The sequence below is a fragment of the Schistocerca gregaria genome, chromosome 2, assembly GCF_023897955.1.
Source record: "Schistocerca gregaria isolate iqSchGreg1 chromosome 2, iqSchGreg1.2, whole genome shotgun sequence".
In the NCBI taxonomy this organism is placed as follows: domain Eukaryota; kingdom Metazoa; phylum Arthropoda; class Insecta; order Orthoptera; family Acrididae; genus Schistocerca; species Schistocerca gregaria.
In genome coordinates this window covers 503686157-503709055 of record NC_064921.1, presented here as the reverse complement: position 1 = coordinate 503709055, position 22899 = coordinate 503686157, and the positions used below count along the sequence as shown (strand labels likewise).

At 41.3% G+C, this 22899-nt stretch overlaps 1 protein-coding gene across 3 annotated transcripts in view; it reads right to left on the bottom strand.

Moving 5' to 3' along the window:
• LOC126328647 (thialysine N-epsilon-acetyltransferase-like) overlaps positions 1–22899 on the bottom strand; it is a 133139-nt gene that overhangs the window by 33743 nt on the left and 76497 nt on the right. For all 3 annotated transcript variants that reach the window (XM_049996056.1, XM_049996057.1, XM_049996058.1), the window contains one exon: positions 16754–16858. In XM_049996056.1, the coding sequence (XP_049852013.1) occupies positions 16754–16858 (105 nt within the window). The remainder of the gene's footprint in view (positions 1–16753; positions 16859–22899) is intronic.

Below are 22899 nucleotides of genomic sequence, written 5' to 3'. Positions count from 1 at the left end.
CAACTATTTTGCAGGCCTGGAGGCAACTCATTTTTGAGATGGGGTCAAGGCACTGGCACATTAATCTACAAGGAGACTGCATTCAAAAATAAAAAAAAAGTTTCAGTGATGTAAGTACTTTTTTTCTATTCCGTTCTGAGAACTTCTCAAACCACCCTCGTATGTCCATAACTCAAGCCATGTCTTTATTCATGAATGATGTTGTGGAACTCATAGATAAAAAAATTAAGCCAGTTGCGATATTTTGTGATCCTTCTAAGGATCTGGACTGTGTGGATCACAAAATACTTCTCAACATTGCAAGCCACTATAGCATCAGAGGGGCAGGGGGAAACTGGCTAAAATGCTACTGTCATATAAGAAGCTGAGTAGCACAGTCACCATGGTGTAGTGATTATGGTACTAGACTGTTGCATGGAAGGTCGTGAGTTCAAAACTCACTTTGACTGTACATGTTTAATTTCTATATTGGGTTTGAGTACATTCTAGAAGTATCCACAAATGTCGAGAACCATTGTACTGGAATGTTCTGTAACTGTATATATACCGTATGTGTTCTGACTGGAGGCAGTTTGCTCTGTGCTCTTGTATGTGCAAGTGCTGAATAAACCTTCATTAAGTGAAGTTAGTATTCGTCATTCATCTAATTACACTTTCTTCTACGTGACATTATTCTGGTGGAGGTGCCGGGTATTGGAACTTGTGATAGCGCACATTATTGACGACACAGCGACCCCCATCAGGCCACGACAGAGCTGCCGTTTATGTGGCGAGAAACCCGAGTTCGAGTCATATTCAACAGTTTGCAATCTATTGGAGACAGAAGAAGAAGAGGACATTATGAAGACAGCAACTGTGTGCCACCACATGAGACATCTTCCCGAGTTCTCTGGTGATGATGGCCAATACCCAAACAAGTGGCTAAAGGTATATGAGTGTATAGCCAAATTTAAAAAATGGGATGACACAGTGTGTTTTGCTAATGTATTTTTCTACTTGGAAGGCATTGTCAAGCAATGGTATGAGAACCATGAGGAGAAGTTTACTAGCTGGGAAGTATTCCAGGGAGAACTGCACAAGTATTTCAGTGACACACAATGACAGAAGTTCAAGGTTGAACATAAACTAAAGTGCAGGGCACAGCATCCAGGAGAAAATACAGAATCTTACATTCAAGATGTCTTGGAGCTGTGTAAAATAGTGGATCCTAGAATGAAGGACGAAGATAAGGTTGCACATCTCATGAAGGGTGTTGCTGAGGACATGTATCAAACCCTACTCCTGAAGTAGGTTAGCAGACAACTTCAACAAGAAATTTGAACAGCTTCCAAATGTCGTATCGATGTCTGTGATGGAGGAAGAAACTGATTTCAGAAGTGTTCTTTGTCAGATAGTGAGAGAGGAAGTTCCAAAGACACTTGGAGTGCACAGCAAGCAAAAAACTGAGACACTTCAAGAAGTCATAAGGGAGGAAGTTGAACAGACATTGAACCCAATCTCTCGTCCTTCATTTCCCTTTAAAAGGTGAAAAAGTCGAGACCCAGGTAAAGTTACATTCCTACAATGCCGCATGAGGAACCTGTTTGGGCTCAAAGGAAGACTGACGTCTGGAGGACCCAGGATAACCAACCAGTATGTTTCCACTGTGGATGACCGGGATATGTGGTGCACTATTGTCGAAAAAGGCAGCGGATATTTGATGACGCCCATGCCAGAAGACAGCAGGTCGATCTCAACCGCCGCCAACTCTGGGATGACGAAGATAAACAAGAACTTGTGAGTGCAAGATGATGTAGGTCACCATTGCCGCAAGATAGCCACTGGAGAGGACGCTCCCCAACACGCCGATCAAAGTTTCCATCACCATTTAGAAGCTCCAGCCGATCACCTAGCCGCCAGAACCTGGAAAACTAAAGGGTGCAACCTTCCTTGAAGGTGAGACCGCTGAAGAGAAAAGTCCTCCGCTGCCGATCACTACAAAAATGATAGGAAACTACATCGATATCCTCATGGATGGCCGACCAGCCCAAGCTCTTGTGGACTCTGGAGCATCATATTCAGTCATTTCATAGAAGTACCATTGGCATTTGCAGGAAACCATATTCGTCGACAACAGAACATCTCTTCTGAAGGTGGCTAATGGGAAATATGTGAAACCTACAGGAAGATGTGTCACTCATGTTGGGTGTAAGCGGCCATACAGAGTCCTTAGAATTCATCATCTAACAGGAGAGTAGTCATGACGTCATTCTTGGATGGGACCTTTTGAAAGCTTCTCAAGCAATTATAAATTGTGGCCACTTGAAGATTATGCTATATGATATGAGATACTGTGGACAGGAAGATGTGCATCTGAGTGTAGGGAGATTATGTGTGCTGGATGAAGTGATGATCCCTGCAGTCAGCGCTAGAAAGGTAACTGTCATGTGTCACACCATGCATCAACCCATGAATCTTGTAGTGGAATGTAAGAGAAGCATACCATTAAAGAATAACTTGATCATCCCAGCCACTGTCATCTCATTTAAGAACAGATTTGGTAAATTGTTGATAGTTAACTGTCGCTGAGAACCGCAGATCCTTTCAAGACGCATGTGCATAGCAAACGCTGAGCTGTAAATTGCACAACAGCTGAGCCTCATAGAAACCTCCCATGTCGAGTCTGTGGGTGAAATTAGTGTTACAGCTACAAGACAAGATCTGCTAGCTCGATTATCACCGGATCTCACTAATAAAAAACAGAAGAAGCTACTTGCCATTCTTCAAGAGTTCTCTGAATGCTTCGACCCACGGGTGAAGAACAAATTAGACAAACTGACGGTGAAGCACCGGATTAGCACTGGATACCATCAACCAATAAGCCAGAGAGCATAACATGTGTGAGCAATGTAACGTCGAATAATTCATGTCAAGGTAGAGAAAATGATGAAGAATGACATCATTCAGCCTTTGTGGAGCCCATGGTCATCACCAGCAGTTTTTGTCAGGAAGAAGGATGGCAGTTGACGCTTTTGTGTTGATTACAGGAAGCTTAATAAGATAACTAAAATGGACATTTACTCTCTTCCACAAATTGACTATACACTAGATCGTCTCAAGTGGGCTACGTTTTTCTCAACCATGGACATGTACTTGGGATACTGGCAAACTGAAGTAGATTAGGCTGATCATGAGAAAACTGCATCCATCACCCTTGAGGGCCTGTATGAGTTTAAGGTAATGCAATTTGGTTTGTGTAAAGCACCAGCAGCATTTGAATGGATGATGGATAATCTTCTAAGGCACCTGAAGTGGACAATGTGTCTTGTAATTTAGATGACATTATAGAGTTCTCAGAGACATCTGATGAACACATAAAAAGACTGAGGGCCATTATTAAGTTTCTCCAACAAGGCTGACTGAAACTTAATCCAAGAAAGTGTCTCTTTGTAGCAAAAGAAATAAAAATACTTGGACACCTTGCGCCAAACAAAGGTGTACAGCTAGACCCAGAAAAGGTGATATATATAACGGAATTTCCTATTCCTAAAAGTATTAGAGATTTGAGAAGCTTCCTTGGATTATGTTCTTATTACCGTCATTTTATCAAAGACTGTTGTATTAAAGCCAGGCCACTCCAAGAGCTGTTAAAAGCTGATGCTAAATTTATCTGGGGTGGTGCTCAACAAGATTCTTTCGATGTGCTGCGAAAAGCTCTGATGACTGACCCTGTACTTGGTCTGTATGATGAGAGAGCACCTACAGAACTACACACAGATATCAGTGGGTATGGGTTTGGTGCTGTTCTGGTGCAAATTTCGGATGGGAAAGAGAAGATTGTAGCATATGCTTCTAGGACACTTACAGAAGCCGAGAGAAATTACTCAACTACAGAAGGAGAAAGTCTTGCTGTGATCTGGGCCATGTGGAAATTTCGACAGTATTTCTATGGAAGGCCATTCACAGTTGTTACAGACCATCATTCACTTAGTTGGTTGACAGGTTTAAGGATCCAACAGGACGACTCACCAGGTGGGCACTATGTCTTTAAGAGTATGACATTACCATAGTGTACAAAAGTGGAAGAAAACACCAAGACGCCAACTGTTTCTTAAGAAACCCTGTGTGCAAGACCATCAAGACTTTGATGAAGATAGTGACTGTCTCACTGCACTCCAGGATCTCTCTGCTGAGCAGGAGGAGGATGCCAAGATATCTCAAATTACGTTTGCCTTAAATCGGTCAGACGATGTGAAAGGACAATTTAGGGTAGTTAAATGCATTGCTTTCATAGAAAAAGTTTGATCCATTTGGAAAGAGGTGGCTGCCTCCAAACACATGTGCTTAGATGTTCTACAGAAATTCCATGACACACTTGAAGCTGGACATTTAGGATTTATTAAGACATGATAGGATTCGCAAGAGATTTTTCTGGTCAGGTTTATTTAGAACTGTCTGTCACTATGTGTTGCACTGTCAAGAGTGCGAGAGGAGAAAGGCAGCTCCTCAGAAACCACCTGGCCGGCTCATACCAGTTCCACCAGTCAAAATGCCTTTCCAGTATGTTGGGATTGACCTCCTCCGATGATTTCCAACATCTGCTAGTGGCAATAAATGGATTATTGTTTGCACTGATTATCTGACATGCTATGCCATTACAAAAGCCATGGAAACAGACGAAGCATTTGAGGTAGCCAAATTCATTGTGGAAGACATTGTATTAATACACAGTGCCCCACGGTAGTTAATTATGGATCGAGGGAAAGTTTTTCAATCAAATCTTGTGACATAGATAAACTGTCAGTGCAGCATTACTCATCACTTGACAACTGCCTACCATCTGATAACTAATGGTCTTACTGAACACCTTAATAAGACCTTGGCTTACATACTATCAATGTTTGTCATTGTCGAGCATAGCAACTGGGATGAGGTGCTACCTTTTGTGTCATTTTTCTACAACACCGCCAAACAAGACACCACAGGATTTACGTCACTTTTTCTGGTGCATGGGCGAGAGGCGACTACGACGATGGACACTGTGTTTCCGTTACATCCTGATGACATGGACAATGATTACATCAGCCAGGTGTTAACCAGAGCTGAGGAAGTTCGGCAGTTAGCTCACCTCCACACACTGCAGGCTCAAGAAAACGATCGCCTGGTGACCTCGTCTGGATCTCCCCTCCAGTTTGGAAGGTTAGTCTCTCTGAGGAGCTCCTCAGGAGCTACTCTAGACCTTATAATGTTGTAAGACAGTTGTCTGATTTTACTTATGACATTGAAGATTTCAGCCCCGACACAAGGCAATGGAAGATCAGAGATATGGCCCACATCCTTTGAAAGAAGCCCTATAAGGATCTTGCAATCCAGGGCAAATTCAAAGATCCAGTGACAGGCAACAAGTGAAAAGGTGACAAAGAGCGAAGTGGCAATGAAAGTTTTAAGATCACCGCCAGGGTGAACATCAGTCATTGGGAGTCAGGGTATGCAGGACCAATGACTCATTCCCGGACTTGGAGGATGTAACACCAAGGCACTGTTCCTTTAAACAAGGAGCAACATTGCAGAAGAAGCTGAGTACTACAGTCACCATGTTGTAGTGGCTATGATACTAGACTGTTGTATGGAGGGTCATGAGTTCAAAACTCATCTGGACTGTACATGTTTAATTTCTATATTTGGTTCAAGTACATTCTAGATGTATCCACAAATGTTGAGAACCATTGTACTGGAATGTTCTGTAACTGTATATATACTGTATGTGTTTTGGCAGGAGGCAGTTCGCTCTGTGGTGGTGTGTGCAAGTGCTCAATAAACCTTTATTAAGTGAAGTTAGTGTTTGTCATTCATCTCATTACACCTTCTTCTACAAGACACTACGTCTAAGACAGGAGGCAGAAGGTAGTTGTTGAAAGCAGCAAAGCAGATGAGGGGGTAGAGTCAGACTGGAACACTGTGCTCCAGATTCCCTGTTTCTCATATACATAAATGACCTATCTTTGTCACACAAAACATACAAGTTCATTATGTTTGGTGATGATACTAGCATTGTGATAAAAAAACAAACAGTCTTATGATTTAGAGAGTGATTCCAGCAAAATACTTTCAGATTTCTTAACTTGGTTCAAAGTAAGCTCACTGACAGTAAAACATAGTAGAAAACAGTTAACACTAGCTTTCGCGTTCTTGCTCTTTTTTAGTGAGTGTACATACATTCAACATACAACCACACAGACATCCAAATGTACATGCAGTAGCTGTGAGACTAATTATTGAAGCAGTTGCCTGGGTAGATGAAGGGCCGGAGGGGCGTGGGAGGGGGCGGAGGGGGAGAGGGGCAGGATTAAAGCAAGCACAAGGCAAAGAGAGGTAGCAAGGTAATGTGAGGCATTTCTTTCGCCAGATGAGTCAGTGCTGGCACAACATGACAAAAGGATTTCAGAGGGTAGAGCATATAAAGAACAAAGAGACAGACAAGGAGGAGAGGAAAGGAGAGGAAGGTGGTACGTAAGAGGAAGACAGGGAGGGGAGAGAATAAGGGAGAGGGGTGGAAAAAGAGCCAAGCATGGTGGAGAAAGGGGGAAGCAGGGTGGGAAAAACCAGGGACAAGGTGGAAATGGCTGAGTGCAGTGGAAAAAAGGGGGGACATATGGAAAAGATGGGATGGGACGGAGAAAGGGGAGGGGTGGAAAAGGGGGTGGAAGGGAAGAGGCATGGAAAAAGGGAGAGAGATGGGAAAAGGGAGTAGGGGGATGGTAAAAGGGGGAGAGGGGTTGGAAAGAGTGTAGAGGGGTGGAAAGAGGCAGTAGAGGGGAGAAAGAAGGGAGAGTGGAGAAAAGGGGAAGAGGGGAGGAAAAGGGAAGAGTGGAGAAAACGGGAAGAGGGGAGGAAAAGGGAAGAGTGGAGAAAAGGGGAAGAGGAGAGGAAAAGGGAAGAGTGATGAAAAAGTGGAAGAGGGGAGGGAAAGGGGGACAGGGGAGGAAAGGGCAGAGGGGAGGAAAATGGGGAGAAGTAGAAGAAGGGGCAGAGGGGAGGAAAATGGGGAGAAGTAGAAGAAGGGGCAGAGGAGAGGAAAAGGGGGTGAGGGGAGGAAAGAAGGAGAGGGGAGGTAAAGATGAGATGAGGCAGTTGGAAACAAGTTAGCAGAGGTTTAGGCCAGGGGGATTGCAGGTGCACAGGATATGCTAGATCTACAATTCCCACATGTATAGTTCAGAGGAACACGTGCTATAAGGGTGTATCCAAATGGTCCAAGTACTGGACCAGCTGCTGAAGTCATTAGTGTTGTGGTGTGCAGCATGTTTGGCAACTGGATGGTCATGTTAGCAGTTCTCCATAGGCCATTCATGTGAGTGGCTGATTGCTTACTTGTTATGCCCACATAGAATGCTGTACAGAGTTGTAGCACAGCTGATATATAATTGACTGCTTGCATACATGGTGCTGCCTTTTATTGGGTAGGGGATGCCTGTGGCTGTACTGTGGTAGAAGGTGGTGGGTGGAAGTATGGGACAGGTCTTGCACCTGAGTCAACCACAAGGGAATGATCCATGGAGTGCAGAATTGGGGTGGGGATAGTCAAGGATATTCTGTAGGTTGTATAGGATTTGGAGTAGGATATCCCTCATCTCAGGCCACAAAGGGAGGTAATCCAAGCTCTGGGGAATGATGTGGTTGAGTTTCCCTTTCCAAGACTGGATGATTCGAGGAGTGCTAGTCACTGGATGGTTATTGGGGTTCTGGTGTCAAAGGAGATGGTGTGGAAGCTCTGTTAATGAAAGGGCTGGATAGAATATTGTCTGTCAATAAAGGCTCTGGTAATATTATTTGAATACTTCAATAACTCTTGCTTTCCATGGCAGATGTGACATACACAGATGGCAAGGCTGTATGGAAGAGACTTTTTGACAGGGAATAAGTGACAGTGGATGTACTGTTGGTGGTTGGTGCACTTGACATGAATGGACATATTTATGAAGTCATCTGAGGTGTGGAGATCCCCATCTACAAAGATGGCTCATGGAGTTAAGAAGGACCAAGTGAAGCAGATTGGGGTAATTTGGGATTAGGTGGTACGATTATGGAGAAAGGAACAGAAGTCTCACTATCAAGATGTTTTAGGTGTTGACTGGATAGAAAGGATTCCTCCAGACAGCCAACAAAATAAGTTGGCATTGGATGGTGCACTGTGAGTACACATGGCAGTACTATGGGTTTGTTTATAAATTCTCCCATCTTTTCTCACACCTTCTTCTCCTTTTCTGCCCTACCTCCCACCTCCCCGTCCTTCTCTCTACACCTTATATGCTCTACTCTCTGAACTCCTTTCATCTTGCTGTGCAGCAGTAGAGTCATCTGACAAAAGATGTGCTTCACACTACCCTGCTACCCCTTCCTTGCCTCGTGCATCCTTCTCTAACCCCTCCTCACTTTCATCTACCCACGCAACTCTTTCAATAACTGATATTCAGTAATCAATCTTGCAGCTACTGTGGACATGTTCATTTGGTTGTCTATGTGGTTGTATATTATGTGAATGTGTGTACTCTTACAACAACAAAAAAAAAAAAAGCAATCACTTAAAAGCTAGAACTAACAGTTTTCTATCAAGCATTTCTGTGTGCCTTGTACCAGTCATCCATAGGTAATTGGTTGCCTTTCCCTCATTTTATGTATTTTTGTATCCAGGAATTTCTATTATTGTTATTCACTAACAGCACCCCTGAGCGAGACTAATAACATCCAATTCAGTTTTGACCACATGTTCACACAGGAGATACCTATTGCTCACGGCATTCAGAAATACCAAGGGCACACTGCTCCAAATTTGTAGGCCACTACATAGGCACTTGTGTTAGCTGAGTACATCATGTCTGCCAGATTGTGAAAATATTGTCCTCAGCTACTTTTGCCATTAGGACAATCTCAAATGTGGAGACATCAGTGTCACAAAGTCTACTTACTTTGGGTACTTCCACTCAATTATGTGCCATGGAATTATCTTCTGGGCCAATTCAGCCACGTCAAAGAAAATTTTCTTTCTTTCAGATAAGGTTGTCCAAACTCCAAAGAACCTCATGTTGTAATCTCTTGAAGAAACTTGGGATACTTTCTATAACTCCCACTATATTTACAAGTTTCATTTTTGAGAAGGAAGGCTGATCTACTTTGTGATTTCCAAAATCTAACTCTAAATCTAAAATGTACAGTATGCCAGTGTTAAAATGTTTATATCCCTGTCAAACCATATCAAAGGCCTATGTAGTAAGAGTGAGTGCTTCATTTAAAAATAAATCAAAGATGTATTCATTTGAAAAAAAACTTTTTGTCCATTAGATGATTTCCAAACAGAAAAGTACTGCATGCAGATATATTCTTTAATTTGTTGCACATCCTAGTGTCTAGTTCATGCTGTATGTATTATAGCCAATTTAGAGGAAATATTTTAACACCAGAAAAGATAAATGATTTTGTTTCAAAATAATTACATAGTTTTCAGCAAACTGTCTCATTAATCTTGGAGTTTATTCAGTTCTGTTCTGCCCCTGAATGCCAATACACAAGGGAACATAATTAAAAATAGGAATTCTAAAATTATATGTATTGATAGAAGCTCTAAGGGTAAGTCAAAAGTGTCTATAAGCATCTTCTTTGAGAAACGTAAAGGTATACACATGAAAATACCAAAAAGTTAACTTATTTTTCTACTTTTCTTTCACTAATATCTTACATTAAGGTCTAGTATTCATTTCACTGAAAGGTCTAGTGTGATATTCATCTTGAGAACTCAACTACTCACTTTACAAATAGCCGAAAAACTTTCATAAATTTATTAGAAGAAAAAACAATCTATACCATAATCTGCATAGTGCAGAAATCAATTAAACTTGTAGTTGTAAAATATTTACTTTGTCATCTGAAGGATCTAATATGCAATAATGAAAGTAAATGTAAAAAGCAATCATGTTTGAAAAGTTTGCTTATCATAATTATAAGATACATAAGTTTAGGTGCAAATATGTAAATATCAACCATGTAGCTATTAATATTCTTAAAATATATACCATGTACTGATCTTGTAACATGTTGATATCTTCCTTAGCATAAAAATTGTTGTGCATATGATCCAAGACTGCAAAGTAATTATGACCAAATACAGTCTACTATTATTATGAAGCAAATAGAAAAAGTGAATGAAGAGTACACATGTATGTGACTCACAGAAAAGACATGGAGGTACTAAATCATAGGAAATCATACATAGATTTTTTTGTGTAGTTGATGAGTGTAATGCTTTATAAGTTTTGGTATGCAAGAAGCATTAAATTTTTTGTAGTTGATAGAGTGGTGTTAAAGAGACATACTGAACTGATAAATGTTATGACCCTGTACATAATACTTGGATACGTGCCACAGTACCAGCCCCCTGGCAAGCTATGCTTTCAATATTCTGCAAATGGCATCTGTGTGGGTCAGCCACCAGAGGCTGTCTTGTGAACATGCCATAGCATCTGCCATCCCATTTACCAGAATCCTCTTCTTTATAATCACACTGCAGCTGGTACTTGCCATCATATTGGGTTCAAACTTATTGTCAGCAATTGCTTGTGTCAGTACCTGGATTGTTTCTATGTTTGCATCTATGTTCTCAAATACTTGTTCACTTGTATGTGGAAGATGAATAAACTTTGGTTTTACATCTACATCTACATGGTTACTCTGCAATTCACACTTGAGTGCTTGGCAAAGGGTTCATTGAAGCATTTTCATACTACTTCTCTGCCATTCCACTCTCAAATGGCGTGTAGGAAAAAGGAACACCTAAATCTTTCCGTTCGAGCTCTGATTTCTCTTATTTTATTATGATGATCATTTCTCCTTACATATGTGGGTGTCAACAAAATATTTTCGCATTTGGAAGAGAAAGTAGGTGATTGGAATTTCATTAATAGATATCGCCACAAAGAAAACTGCCTTTGTTTCAGTGACTGCCACCCCAACTCACATATCATATCAGTGACACTCTCACCCCTACTGCACAATAACATGAAAACGGGCTGCCGTTCCTTGCACTTTTCCGATGTCCTCCGTCAATCCTACCTGGTAAGGATCCCACACCAATATTTCAGCAGAGGGCGGATAAGTGTAATGTAGGCTGTCCCTTTAGTGGGTTTGCTGCATCTTCTACATGTTCTGCCAACAAAGCGCAGACTTTGTTTCGCCTTCCTCACAATATTATCTATGTGGTCTTTCCAATTTAAGTTGCCTGTAATTGTAATTCCTAGGTATTTAGTCGAATTGACAGCCTTTAGATTTGTTCAATTTATCATATACCCAAAATTTATCAGATTTCTTTTAGTACTCATGAGGATGACCTTGCACTTTTCTTTGTTTAATGCCAATTGCCATTTTTCGCACCATACAGAAATTCTCTCTAGATCATTTTGTAATTGGAATTGATCGTCTGTTGATTTTACTAGATGGTAAATTACAGCATCATCTGCTAAACAATCTAAGCGAGCTGCTCAGATTATCACCTAGATCATTTATGTAAACCAGGAACAGCAGAGGGCCTATGACACTACCTTACAGAACACCAGATATCACTTCTGTTCTACTCGATGATTTACCGTCTATCACTATGAACTGTGACCCCTCTGAGAGGACATCATGAATCCAGTCACACAACTGAGACGATACTCCATATGCACGCAATTTGATTAATAGTCGCTTGTGAGGAACAGTATCAAAAGCCTTCTGGAAATCTAGGAATATGGAATAGATCTGAGATGGGGCCATACTGTTGTTTATGTGAACAGTATGATACAATCAGCAATGAGTGCAGTGTTCAGTTCCTTGTGCTCAGCCTATCTGGGTGTTCCTTCAGTTCTTCTGTCCATGGAGACAGTGCTCCAGTCTGACATCGAGAAGCTGCAAGCTCTTACAGTTGCTATCATGAGGTTGTCAGCCACACTAACTATGCAGGATTCCACGCTCTCGGTATCCTCCTAATGATGATGTGGCTGAAGACTATGAGGCTTACAGGATGAGGCTTCAGCAACAGTTCCCCACTTTTGGTGTCACTGGTGCAAACATGTGTAAGGCTTTGTTCCTTTCTTTGACTTTTTCCTTGGGTCTACCAGCTGTAGTGCCAGTTAGATCCACTCCAGGAACCAGTGTTGCTTTTGTTCAATGAAATATGTATGTGTATCACATCAAATACACACATGTCACTGCAGCACATGTAGAGTTCTATTTTTGTCATAAATAGCCCAATCAGTCTCATTGTGCTTGAGTGGCTGAACTCCACAACCTCAGTCCCAAATGTCAGTTCGTTTTGAATCCTCATAATGATTCCTACACTGGGTTTTCGGTCCATGTCGCCATTATCTGATTGGCTTCTGATAGAATGGTGCACTACAGTGTGAGAATCCATCTTTGGTTGAAGTGTTAAATATTGCTCAATCTTTCAAGGTATTTCATGCTGCCGATGATCAGATTGAGGCATGGTATGACATTGCTGCAGTGACTCCTCTTCCTGGTCATTGGGCTTCTATCAATTCTCAGAGGGCCGCCTTGGACAGCAACAACAATCACAGCAACATTAGTGCTTTGCACTCCCATCTTGCCCATACTGTTTTGTGTGCCATGATAGAGTCACATGCCCTAAGCACTGGGCAACTTGCAACAACTGTACAAAAAAAGGACAGAATAGTGTCTGTGTTTCAATCCCAGCTCCCTCCTGCAGACAAGGATATAGACGTTAATTGTGTGTCTCCAGTGCTTACAAAATCATAACAAATTGTTTATCAATGTGTGAGTAATAGACAAAGTTCTCAGACTGCAAGTGGACATGGGTGCAGCTGTGACTCTACAGAGCTCAGAAACTTATGTGGATTTAGGATCTCCTGCATTGTCTCTGGTTACTCTAATTTTGGCAAGTCACAACAAACATCCCTTGATGTTTTTGGCAGTAGATGATGCTGGACCACAACTTTGTTTCAATGCTTCTGATTTTTCCACTTCAGACACAGTGCACTTGTTTCCAACCAGCTTCCTTACCAGCCGTTATATTCTCTGTGTTCTGCATTCTTGACTCTTAGGTTGTACCACTAATTTTGCAGCCCACATTACCCTGAAACCTAAAGTGTGGCTACACTTTTTCAGTGTATGTTATGTGATAAAGTGAAATCAGAAACAGACAGGATGATATCATTGGGTGTCATACAACCTATTACATGGAGTGCGTGGTCTACCTCTCCCCCTTGTGACTGTTAAAAAACTGACTGGGTAACTTTGACTCTGCAGTGACTTTCAAGTTCAAGTTAACACTCAATCTGTCATTGACACCTACCCTTGTCCTGTCCAAATGAGTTATCGGCTAAAATCGCCAGGGGCCAGTTTTTCTCCAAAACTGAGTTATCTGAAGCCTACCTTTAGGTTTCATTGAATGAGGATTCTAAACAGCTCCTTGTGATTAATTTGCCCTTTGGGCTGTACCAATATCAGCATCTCCCATTCAGTGTGTGTACTGCCACAGCGAATTTTCAGTGTTTTATGGGACAACTGACATTGTCAATTCTGTGGTGCATTAACTATCTTGATTAGATCATTATGACGGGTGCATTCATAGAAGAGCATTTATGTAATTTATGCACATCGTTCACAGTCTTACATGCTGCAGTTTTGAAAAGCAACTTGGCCAAATCACACTTTTTTCAGCCAACCATTGTGTATTTGAGGTTTCTTGAGATGGTGTTAGGTCTTTATGTCATCATGTCACTGTAGTCACAGCTTTGCCTCACTCTATAAATTTCAAAGAACTCCAAACATTTTCAGGTAAAATTGGTTACAGTCACAAGTTTACTCTGGGTGTGCTCATGGTTGACCATCCTCTACATGAGTTGCTCCACAAGAACATTTCTTTTCAGTAGATGCAGATCTGTGAACAAGAGTTCATGCTTTTGAAATCTAAAAGACATTCTGTTTCTTGTTTGGCTACTTCCATCCTGGTCACCATCTAGTTTTGGCTGTTGATACTTCTCAGTGTGTCCTTGGAGTCATTCTCACACAATGATATGAGCATGGTTCCAAATTTCCAATAGATTATGCATCAAAAACGCTCAACTCTCTTCAGCAGGAGTACTCCCAAGTTGAAAAGCAAGTGTTTGCTATCATCTATGCCATCAAAAATTTTCATGTGCTCTTCTATGAGTCTAAGTTTCACCACATTACTGACCATAAGCCCTTGGTTTCATTGTTAATTTTTATGTTTCATTGTCCAACAAAAGTGCACATTGCCTCCAACATTGGGCCTTGTTTCTGCCCTTCTACAACAACAAAATACATTTTCAGTTTACCGGCAGCATGTCAGTGCTGATGTACTGTCTCAGCCTTCAATGGGGCCAGATCCCACTTTTATCATGATGGATTTCTTTGTTTACACTTAGATGTTGAAGTGCAATGTATAATGGAAGAGTTTTCTATTATTGGCTCCAGGCTACAGTGGCTGTGATTGCATCAAGTTGTTCACCTTATTCAGAATGGATGGCTAGACAGGCCTCTGGCCAGGGTTTCTGATCCTTCATATAACTATTTTGCCCTTCATCATCATCTTTTGGTATTTGACAGTATTTTTCTATTAGTTATAGCTGGGCTGTTGCCTAGGGTTGTGATCCTGGCCACACTATGGTGTGAACTTCTTCAGCTCCTACATAAGGGATGATGGGGGGGGTCTCACATACCAAGTTACTGACCCATCAACATGTGTTTTGGCCTGGCATTGATGATGAGACTGTACATCTTTTCACAGTCTGCTCTCAGTGTGTACCCAACAAGCAGCAACACCACTCCATGGCCCACACCATAGCATCTGTAGGCACACATCCACATTGATTTTGCAGGATCCTTCCTTAATTCTTACTGGTTGTTGTTTGTCAATTCTTTTCCTAAGTTTCCATGTGTGATCCTCAGATCTTCGATGACAGCTGAAGCTACTATTCAGGCCGTCTCCAAATTTTTTTCTATTGGAGGATTGCATCATGCACTTGTGACGGACAACAGTCCACAGTTGGTGTCTCAATCCTTCCACGATATCTTCAACCATCAAGGCATTTGTCATGTGACTCCTTCTCCTTTTCACCTCCAATCTTTGATGATGTGAAAAGTCTCATCCACATGTTAAAGGTTCAAATGTTCAAATGGAGAAACATGTCGTGTGCTCCTCCACAAAAGATGCCTTGACATGCTTCTTGAGTTCTTACAGGTTTTTGCCAGTAGGGGATTGAAGTCCAATGAGTTGTATGGTTGCCAGCCACATACCCTCCTGCATCTGCTCATGTCCTCCCCCCCCCCCCCCCCCCCCCCCCACTCCCCCTTCCGGGCACCTGTCAGTGTGACCCTCATTGCAGTGTTTGCTCCTGGCTCTGTAGTCTGGGCTTGGAGGTTTGGCCGACAATGGTGGAGGATTCCAGTCATGGTTCACAGTTGCCAAGGAAGCTCTGCATAGTACACATCATGGCCAGCTGTGTCATCATGCCACCAACTCCGCTTCCTCCCTAAGTGCCTGTCTCAGTCTCGTGGGGCATCCCTGGTGCAGTGGTGGTCCCAAGCTCCTTCTGAATGTCACCTCCTCCTGCCTTTCCACAGAGGTCCAGTCTCCCTGCGCCTGTTGCCAGGTCTTCCCATGATGCTCTGCTACTACCTGTGATTCGACTGTTGGATGGGACATCACCTTTGGGTCCTTCAACATCAGCGTCTCCAACACCCCTGAGCGGCCAGTTCCTCAACTCCACCATATCAAGGGACTGGATGTCAAAATGCTACCAATTCTGTTGTCACTAGTACTCTCCTATGGTACTTTGCAAGGGAGTGGGCACTGCATGGGTCCACAGCCATGCCACTTCCACTCCTACTCACTGGTTCCAGCCGGGAATCTCCCTTGGCTGCCACTGTAATTGCCTGCAGCATCTGCCACAGAGGCCATGGATGTTTCAGCAGTCACCCTGACTCCCACATTGGAGGAGCACCCTTTCCCCAAGGTAGGGGGAAGGAGTGCTACAACCCTGTGCATTATACCTGGATATCCAATGTGGCACCAGGCTATTGGTGCAATACACTTTGAATGCTCTGCCAACAGCATTTGAATGGGACAGCCATCAGAGGCTACCTGCAGTGGGCCACATCATTTGTGCACACAGCATAATATCTGACACGATGTCTATTGGAGTCTTCCTCTTTACAAGTGCAGTGCAGCTAGCACTCAGCCTCATCTTGTGTTCATACGTTTTGTCAGCAGCTGCTTGTAACAGTACATGGATTGTTTCTGTGTTTGTGTCCATGCTCTCAAATGTTGTTTGCTTGTATGTGGAAGAAGAATAAACTTTGGTTCATTGGAGCGTGTTGTTGTTTGTCTAAAGTACTATACAATAAAACACTCAGTTTTTATGTTGACTGATCTAAAACTGGCAATATGTATCAGTGAAGGCCACTTAGGAAGATAATTTCATATGTTTATTGTCATGAGTTAAAATAAAAAGACTTGACACATTTAATTTATATTTTATAAACCTCCAGTTCAGCCTTGATTTCTAAGGGAACATGCCACTTGACAGAGTTTGAAGATGCTTAGCAGTATTTCTTGAACACCAAAAAACAAAAGTTGTAGAGAAACAGGAGATGAGATGTCAAAAACCACATTGTGTAAGGAATATACAAGAAGTTTACAAAATCCTAAGCGTCATAAAACTACTTATCAAACCAGGGGACTGACCATTTTCTTCTTTGGTTGCACTCATATCCTTCATGATTGAATTGACTTCTGCAACATAACAGTGAAACAGTGGTGGCACTGCATCAAAGCCATCACGCTCCAGCCCTGAAAATGAAAATGGTAATAATTAAGGGCCCTGTATTGCTAGTGAAGGATAAATAGACATATAGTTACTGAATGAGAGCAGATTGCCAGTATTTTTGTTTTAATTTACATAGCTAAAGTTACTAGAAAAATCTGACCAGTACTTCAAATAGCTGTAATTACTAGCTGATCCGCATTCAAATATGGTAGCAGACTACATTTTCAAGTACCATTCTGTGAAGGTCTAATGATCATTGCTGAAAATCACATCAGTATATCATAAGAACATACTATTTGTCCCCCCCCCCCCCCCCTCCAATGAACCATGGGCCTTGCCATTGTGGGGAGACTTGTATGCCTCAGCAATACAGATAACTGTACTGTAGGTGCAACTACAAATTGGCGGGGTATCTGTTGAGAGGCCAGGCAAACGTGTGTTCCTAAAGGAGGACAGCAGCCTTTTCAGTAATTGCAGGGGCAACAGTCTGGATGATTGAGTGATCTGGCCTTGTAACATCAACCAAAATGGCCTTGCTGTGCTAGTACTGCAAACAGCTGAAAGCAAGGGGAAAATGTAGTCATAATTTTTGCCGAGGGCATGATGCTCTACTGTATGGTTAAATGATGATGGTATCCTTTTGGGTAAATTATTCTGGAGGTAAAATAGTCCCCCATTCAGATTTCTGGGCAGGGACTATTCAGTAGGACATTGTTATCAGGAGGAACAAAACTGGTGTTCTATGGATCAATGCATGGAATGTCAGTTCCCATAATCGGGAAGGTAGGTTAGAAAATTTAAAAAGGGAAATGAATAGGTTAAAGTTAGATATAGTGGGATTTAGTGAAGTTCAGTGGCAGGAGGAACAGGATTTCTAGTCAGGTGAATATAGGGTTATAAATACAAAATCAAATAGGGCTAATGCAGGAGTAGGTTTAATAATGAATAGAAAAAAAGGAACGTGGATAAGCTTCTATGAACAGCAGAGTGCATGCATTATTGTAACTAAGATAGATATGATGCGCACACTCACTACAGTTGTACAAGTTTATATATCAACTAGCTCTGCAGATGAGGAGGAGATTGAGTAAATGTATTATGGGATAAAAGAAATTATTCAGATAGTTAAGAGAGACGAAAATTTAATAGTGGTGGGGGACTGGAATTTGATAGTAGGAAAAGGAGGAGAAGAAAAAGTTGCAGGTGAATATGGACTGGGGAAATAAATGAAAGAGGAAGCTGCCTGGCAGAATTTTGCAAAGAATCATAAATGAAGGTTGTGTATATAGAAGAGATCTGGAGACGCCAGAAGGTTTCAGATAGATTATATAATGGTAAGACAGAGATTTTGAAACCAGGTTTTAAACTGTAAGACGTTTCCAAGGGCAGATGTGGTCTCTGATCACAATTTATTGATTATGAACTGCAAATTAAAAATGAAGATACAGTAAAAAGGCAGGAATTTAAGTAGATGGGACCTGAATAAACTGAAAGAACCAGAGGTTGTAGATAATTTCAGCAGGAGCATTACGGAATGATTGATGAGAACAAGGGAAAGGAACACACTAGAAAAAGAATGGATAGCTTTGAGAGATGAAATAGTGAATGCAGCAAAGGACTAGGAAGTGTAAAGACTAGTGCTAGTATAAATCTTTGGGTACCACTATTGAATTTAATCGATGAAAGAAGAAAATATAATAGCAAAACAAATGAAGCAGGTGAAAAGGAATACAAACATCTTTAAAAAAAGAAACTGCCAGGAAGTGCAAAATGGCTAAGTAGGAAAGGCTAGAGGACAAATGTAAGGATGTATAAGCATATATCACTAGGGGTAAGACAGGTGCAGTATACAGGAAAATTGAAGAGACCTTAGGAGAAAAGAGAACCACCTGTATGAATATCAAGAGCTCAAATGGAAAACCAGTCCTAAGCAAAGAAAGGAAAGCAGAAAGGTGGAAGGAGTATATAGAGGGTCTATACAGGGGAGATGTACTTCAGGGCAATATTATGGAAATGGAAGAGGATGTAGATGAAGATGAGAAGGGAGATATGATACTGCATGAAAAAATTGACAAAGCACTGAAAGACTTAAGTCGAAACATTTATTTATTTATTTATTTATTCCTTGTTCCGTAGATCCAGTTCAATCACTAGGATATGGAACGTGTCTAATTGTACAGGTTTCAATTTAAACTTACAATAATACAAGGGCAATTCAATGCCAAATTGTACATAGTTTAAGTAAGACATACTATAAATTCAGTAATAGATACAATGTCAGCTAGATAACATAGCAACCATTTAACAGAAAAAGGAGTTTCAAATAAAGGTTAGAGATAAGAGCACAAAGTTAAATCAGATATTAGGCCTACAAGAGTAAATACAGGTACAGCCAATTTGTTGTTACAAAAAGTGTGCTAATGCTCAAATGCACAATAAAATTAATTGAACTACTTCTAGACACAATACGTTTAGTGATGGTATACATTTTCTTTCAGATATTCATCCACAGTATAATAAGATTTCTCTGTCAGGTAATCTTTGAGAACTTGTTTAAATTTTGGCAGTTCTGTATGAACACATTTGATATGTAGTGGTAGAGCATTTAACAGCTTAATGCTGGAGTAGTAAACTCCTTTTTGTACGAGAGTGAGACGTTTCATTTCGAAATGTAGAATGTTTTTGTTTCTGGTGTTATAGCCATGGAATTTACTGTTGTCTAGGTAGATAGAATAATTTTTGCACAAAAAGGTCAGCAAGGAAAAAATATACTGTAAGGCAGTTGTTAGGATACCTATCTTCCGAAACAAGAGCCTGCAAGAGCGTCTTTGATGGACCCCACACATTATTCAGATTGCTTTTTTTTGGATGGTCAGACCTTTGGAGGTGATGGAGTCCCACCTCTAATTGACAAACCAGGGACTCCAAAGATACGTCTCGGCAAATGAATGGTAATGAGATGGGGAGCTATTAATATCAATGTGGGCTACTTTGGGAAGAAGGTAGAGTTGGCAGAGGCTGCAAGTAAGATGGGGTCGGACATTTTAGCAGTTCGTGACATTCGAGTAAGGGGTGAGAAAGAAGACGAAGTGGGAGAATACAAGGTTTACCTGTCAGGAGTTAAAGCAGGAATAGCACAATGGGGTGTAGGGCTTTACATCAGGAAAGAAATGGAACCCAGCGTAGTTGCAATAAGGTACGTAAACGAATGACTGATGTGGATAGATTTGACAGAGTCTAGCAAGAAAATTAGGATTGTGTCAGTATATTTGCATTGTGAAGGGACAGATCAAGATAAGATGGATAGTTTTTATGAGGCACTCAGTGATGTAGTTGTTAGAGTAAAGGACAAGGACAGTGTTCTGCTCATGGGTGATTTTAATGCCAGGATTGGAAATCGAACAGAAGGGTATGAAAAGGTTATGGGTAAATTAGGAGATGATATGGAGGCCAACAGGAATGGGAAACAACTCTTGGATTTCTGTGCCAGTATGGGCTTAGTAATCACAAATTCCTTTTTCCAACATAAGAACATTCATCGGTATTCTTGGGAAGGCAGGGGAACCAGAACTGTCATAAACTATATAATAAGAGATCAGGAATTCAGGAAGGTTGTGAGGGACACACGTGTATTCAGGGGATTCTTTGATGACACTGATCATTATTTAATCTGCAGCGAAATTGGGATTGTGAGGCCGAAAGTGCAGGTGGTCAGGTCCATATGTAGGAGGATAAGAGTGAAGAAACTTCAGGATAAGGAAATCAGGGACAAGTACATAACAGCGGTCTCAGAAAGGTACCAGTTAGTTGAATGTAGTCAATTACAGTCATTGGAAAAGGAATGGACAAGGTACAGGGACACAGTACTAGAAGTGGCTAAAGAATGTCTTGGAACAGTAGGGTGTAAAAGTAGGATGAAGCAACAGCTTGGTGGAATGACACAGTCAAGGCAGCCTGTAAAAGGAAAAAGATGGCGTAACAAAAATGGCTACATACTAGAACTCAGGTAGACAGAGAAAGTTACGTTGAAGAGAGAAACAAAGCCAAACAGATAATTGCAGCATCCAAGAAGAAATCTTGGGAAGACTTTCAAAGCAGGTTGGAGACTTTGGGTCAAGCTGCTGGAAAACCATTCTGGAGTGTAATTAGCAGTCTTCGAAATGGATGTAAGGAGGAAATTACAAATATTTTGGACAGGTCAGGAAAATTGCTGGTGAATCCTGTTGATGCCTTGGGCAGATGGAGGGAATATTTTGATGAGTTGTTCAATGTAGGTGAAAATACGACCAGTAATGTTTCAGATTTCGATGTACAATGGGATAGGAATGACGATGGAAATAGGATCACATTTGAGGAAGTGGAGAAAATGTTCAATATATTGCAGTGCAATAAAGCAGCTGGGGTGGATGAAATTAAGTCGGAACTCATCAAATACAGTGGAATGTCAGGTCTTAAATGGCTACACAGGATAATTGAAATGGCGTGGGAGTCAGGACAGGTTGCATCAGACTGGACGAAAGCAGTAATCACACCAATCTTTAAACATGGAAACAGAAAAGATTGTAACAACTACGAAGGTATCTCTTTAATCAGCGTTGTGGGTAAAATCTTCTCAGGTATTGTTGAAAGGAAAGTGTGAGTATTAGTTGAGGACAAATTGGATGAAAATCAGTGTGGGTTTAGGCCTCTTAGAGGTCGTCAGGACCGGATCTTTAGTTTATGACAAATAATGGAGAAGTGTTACGAGTGGAACAGGGAATTGTATCTATGCTTTATAGATCTAGAAAAGGCATATGAGTTGGGTTCCGAGGAGGAAGTTATTGTGTGTTCTACGAGATTATGGAATAGGAGGCAAACTTTTGCAAGCAATTGAAGGTCTTTACATAGATAGTCAGGCAGCAGTTAGAGTTGACGGTAAATTGAGTTCATGGTTCAGAGTAGTTTCAGGGGTAAGACAAGGTTGCAACCTGTCTCCACTGTTGTTCATATTATTTATGAATCATATGTTGAAAACAATAAACTGGCTGGGTTAGATTAAGATATGTGAACACAAAATAAGCAGTCTTGCATATGCGGATGACTTAGTTGTGATGGCAGATTCGATTGAAAGTTTGCAAAGTAATATTTCAGAGCTAGATCAGAAATGTAAGGAATATAGTATGAAGTTTAGCATCTCCAAAACGAAAGTAATGTCAGTGGGAAAGAGATATAAACGGATAGAGTGCCAAATAGGAGAAATAAAGCTAGAACAGGTGGACAGTTTCAAGTACTTAGGATGCATATTCTCACATGATGGCAACATAGTGAAAGAACTGGAAGCGAGGTGTCAAAGCTAATGCAGTGAGTGCTCAGCTACGATCTACTCTCTTCTGCAAGAAGGAAGTCAGCACCAAGACTAAGTTATCTGCGCACTGTTCAATCTTTCGACCAATTTTGTTTTAAGGGAGCGAAATCTGGGTGGATTCAGGTTACCTTATCAGCAAGGTTGAGGTTATGGATATGAAAGCAGCTAGGATGATTGTAGGTACTAGTAGATGGGAACAATGGCAGGAGGGTGTCCACAATGAGGAAATCAAAGAAAAACTGGGAATGAACTCTATAGATGTAGCAGTCAGGGCGAACAGGATTAGATGGTGGGGTCATGTTACATGCATGGGAGAAGCAAGGTTACCCAAGAGACTCATGGGTTCAGCAGTAGAGGGTAGGAGGAGTCAGGGCAGACCAAGGAGAAGGTACCTGGATTCGGTTAAGAATGGTTTTGAAGTAATAGGTTTAACATCAGAAGAGGCACCAATGTTAGCACTGAATAGGGGATCGTGGAGGAATTTTACAAGGGGGCTATGCTCCAGACTGAACGCTAAAAGGCATTATCAGTCTTAAATGATGATGATGATGATGATGATGATGAAAACTTTTTTTGCAAGTGGTTGGTTCCCCCAGAATATGATAGCATATGACATCAATGAGTGGAAGTAGCCAAAGTAGGCAACCTTAATGGTGTCAACTTCAGCCACTGAAGAAATTACCCGTAACGCAAACGTTGCTGAGCTAAGTTTTTTACATA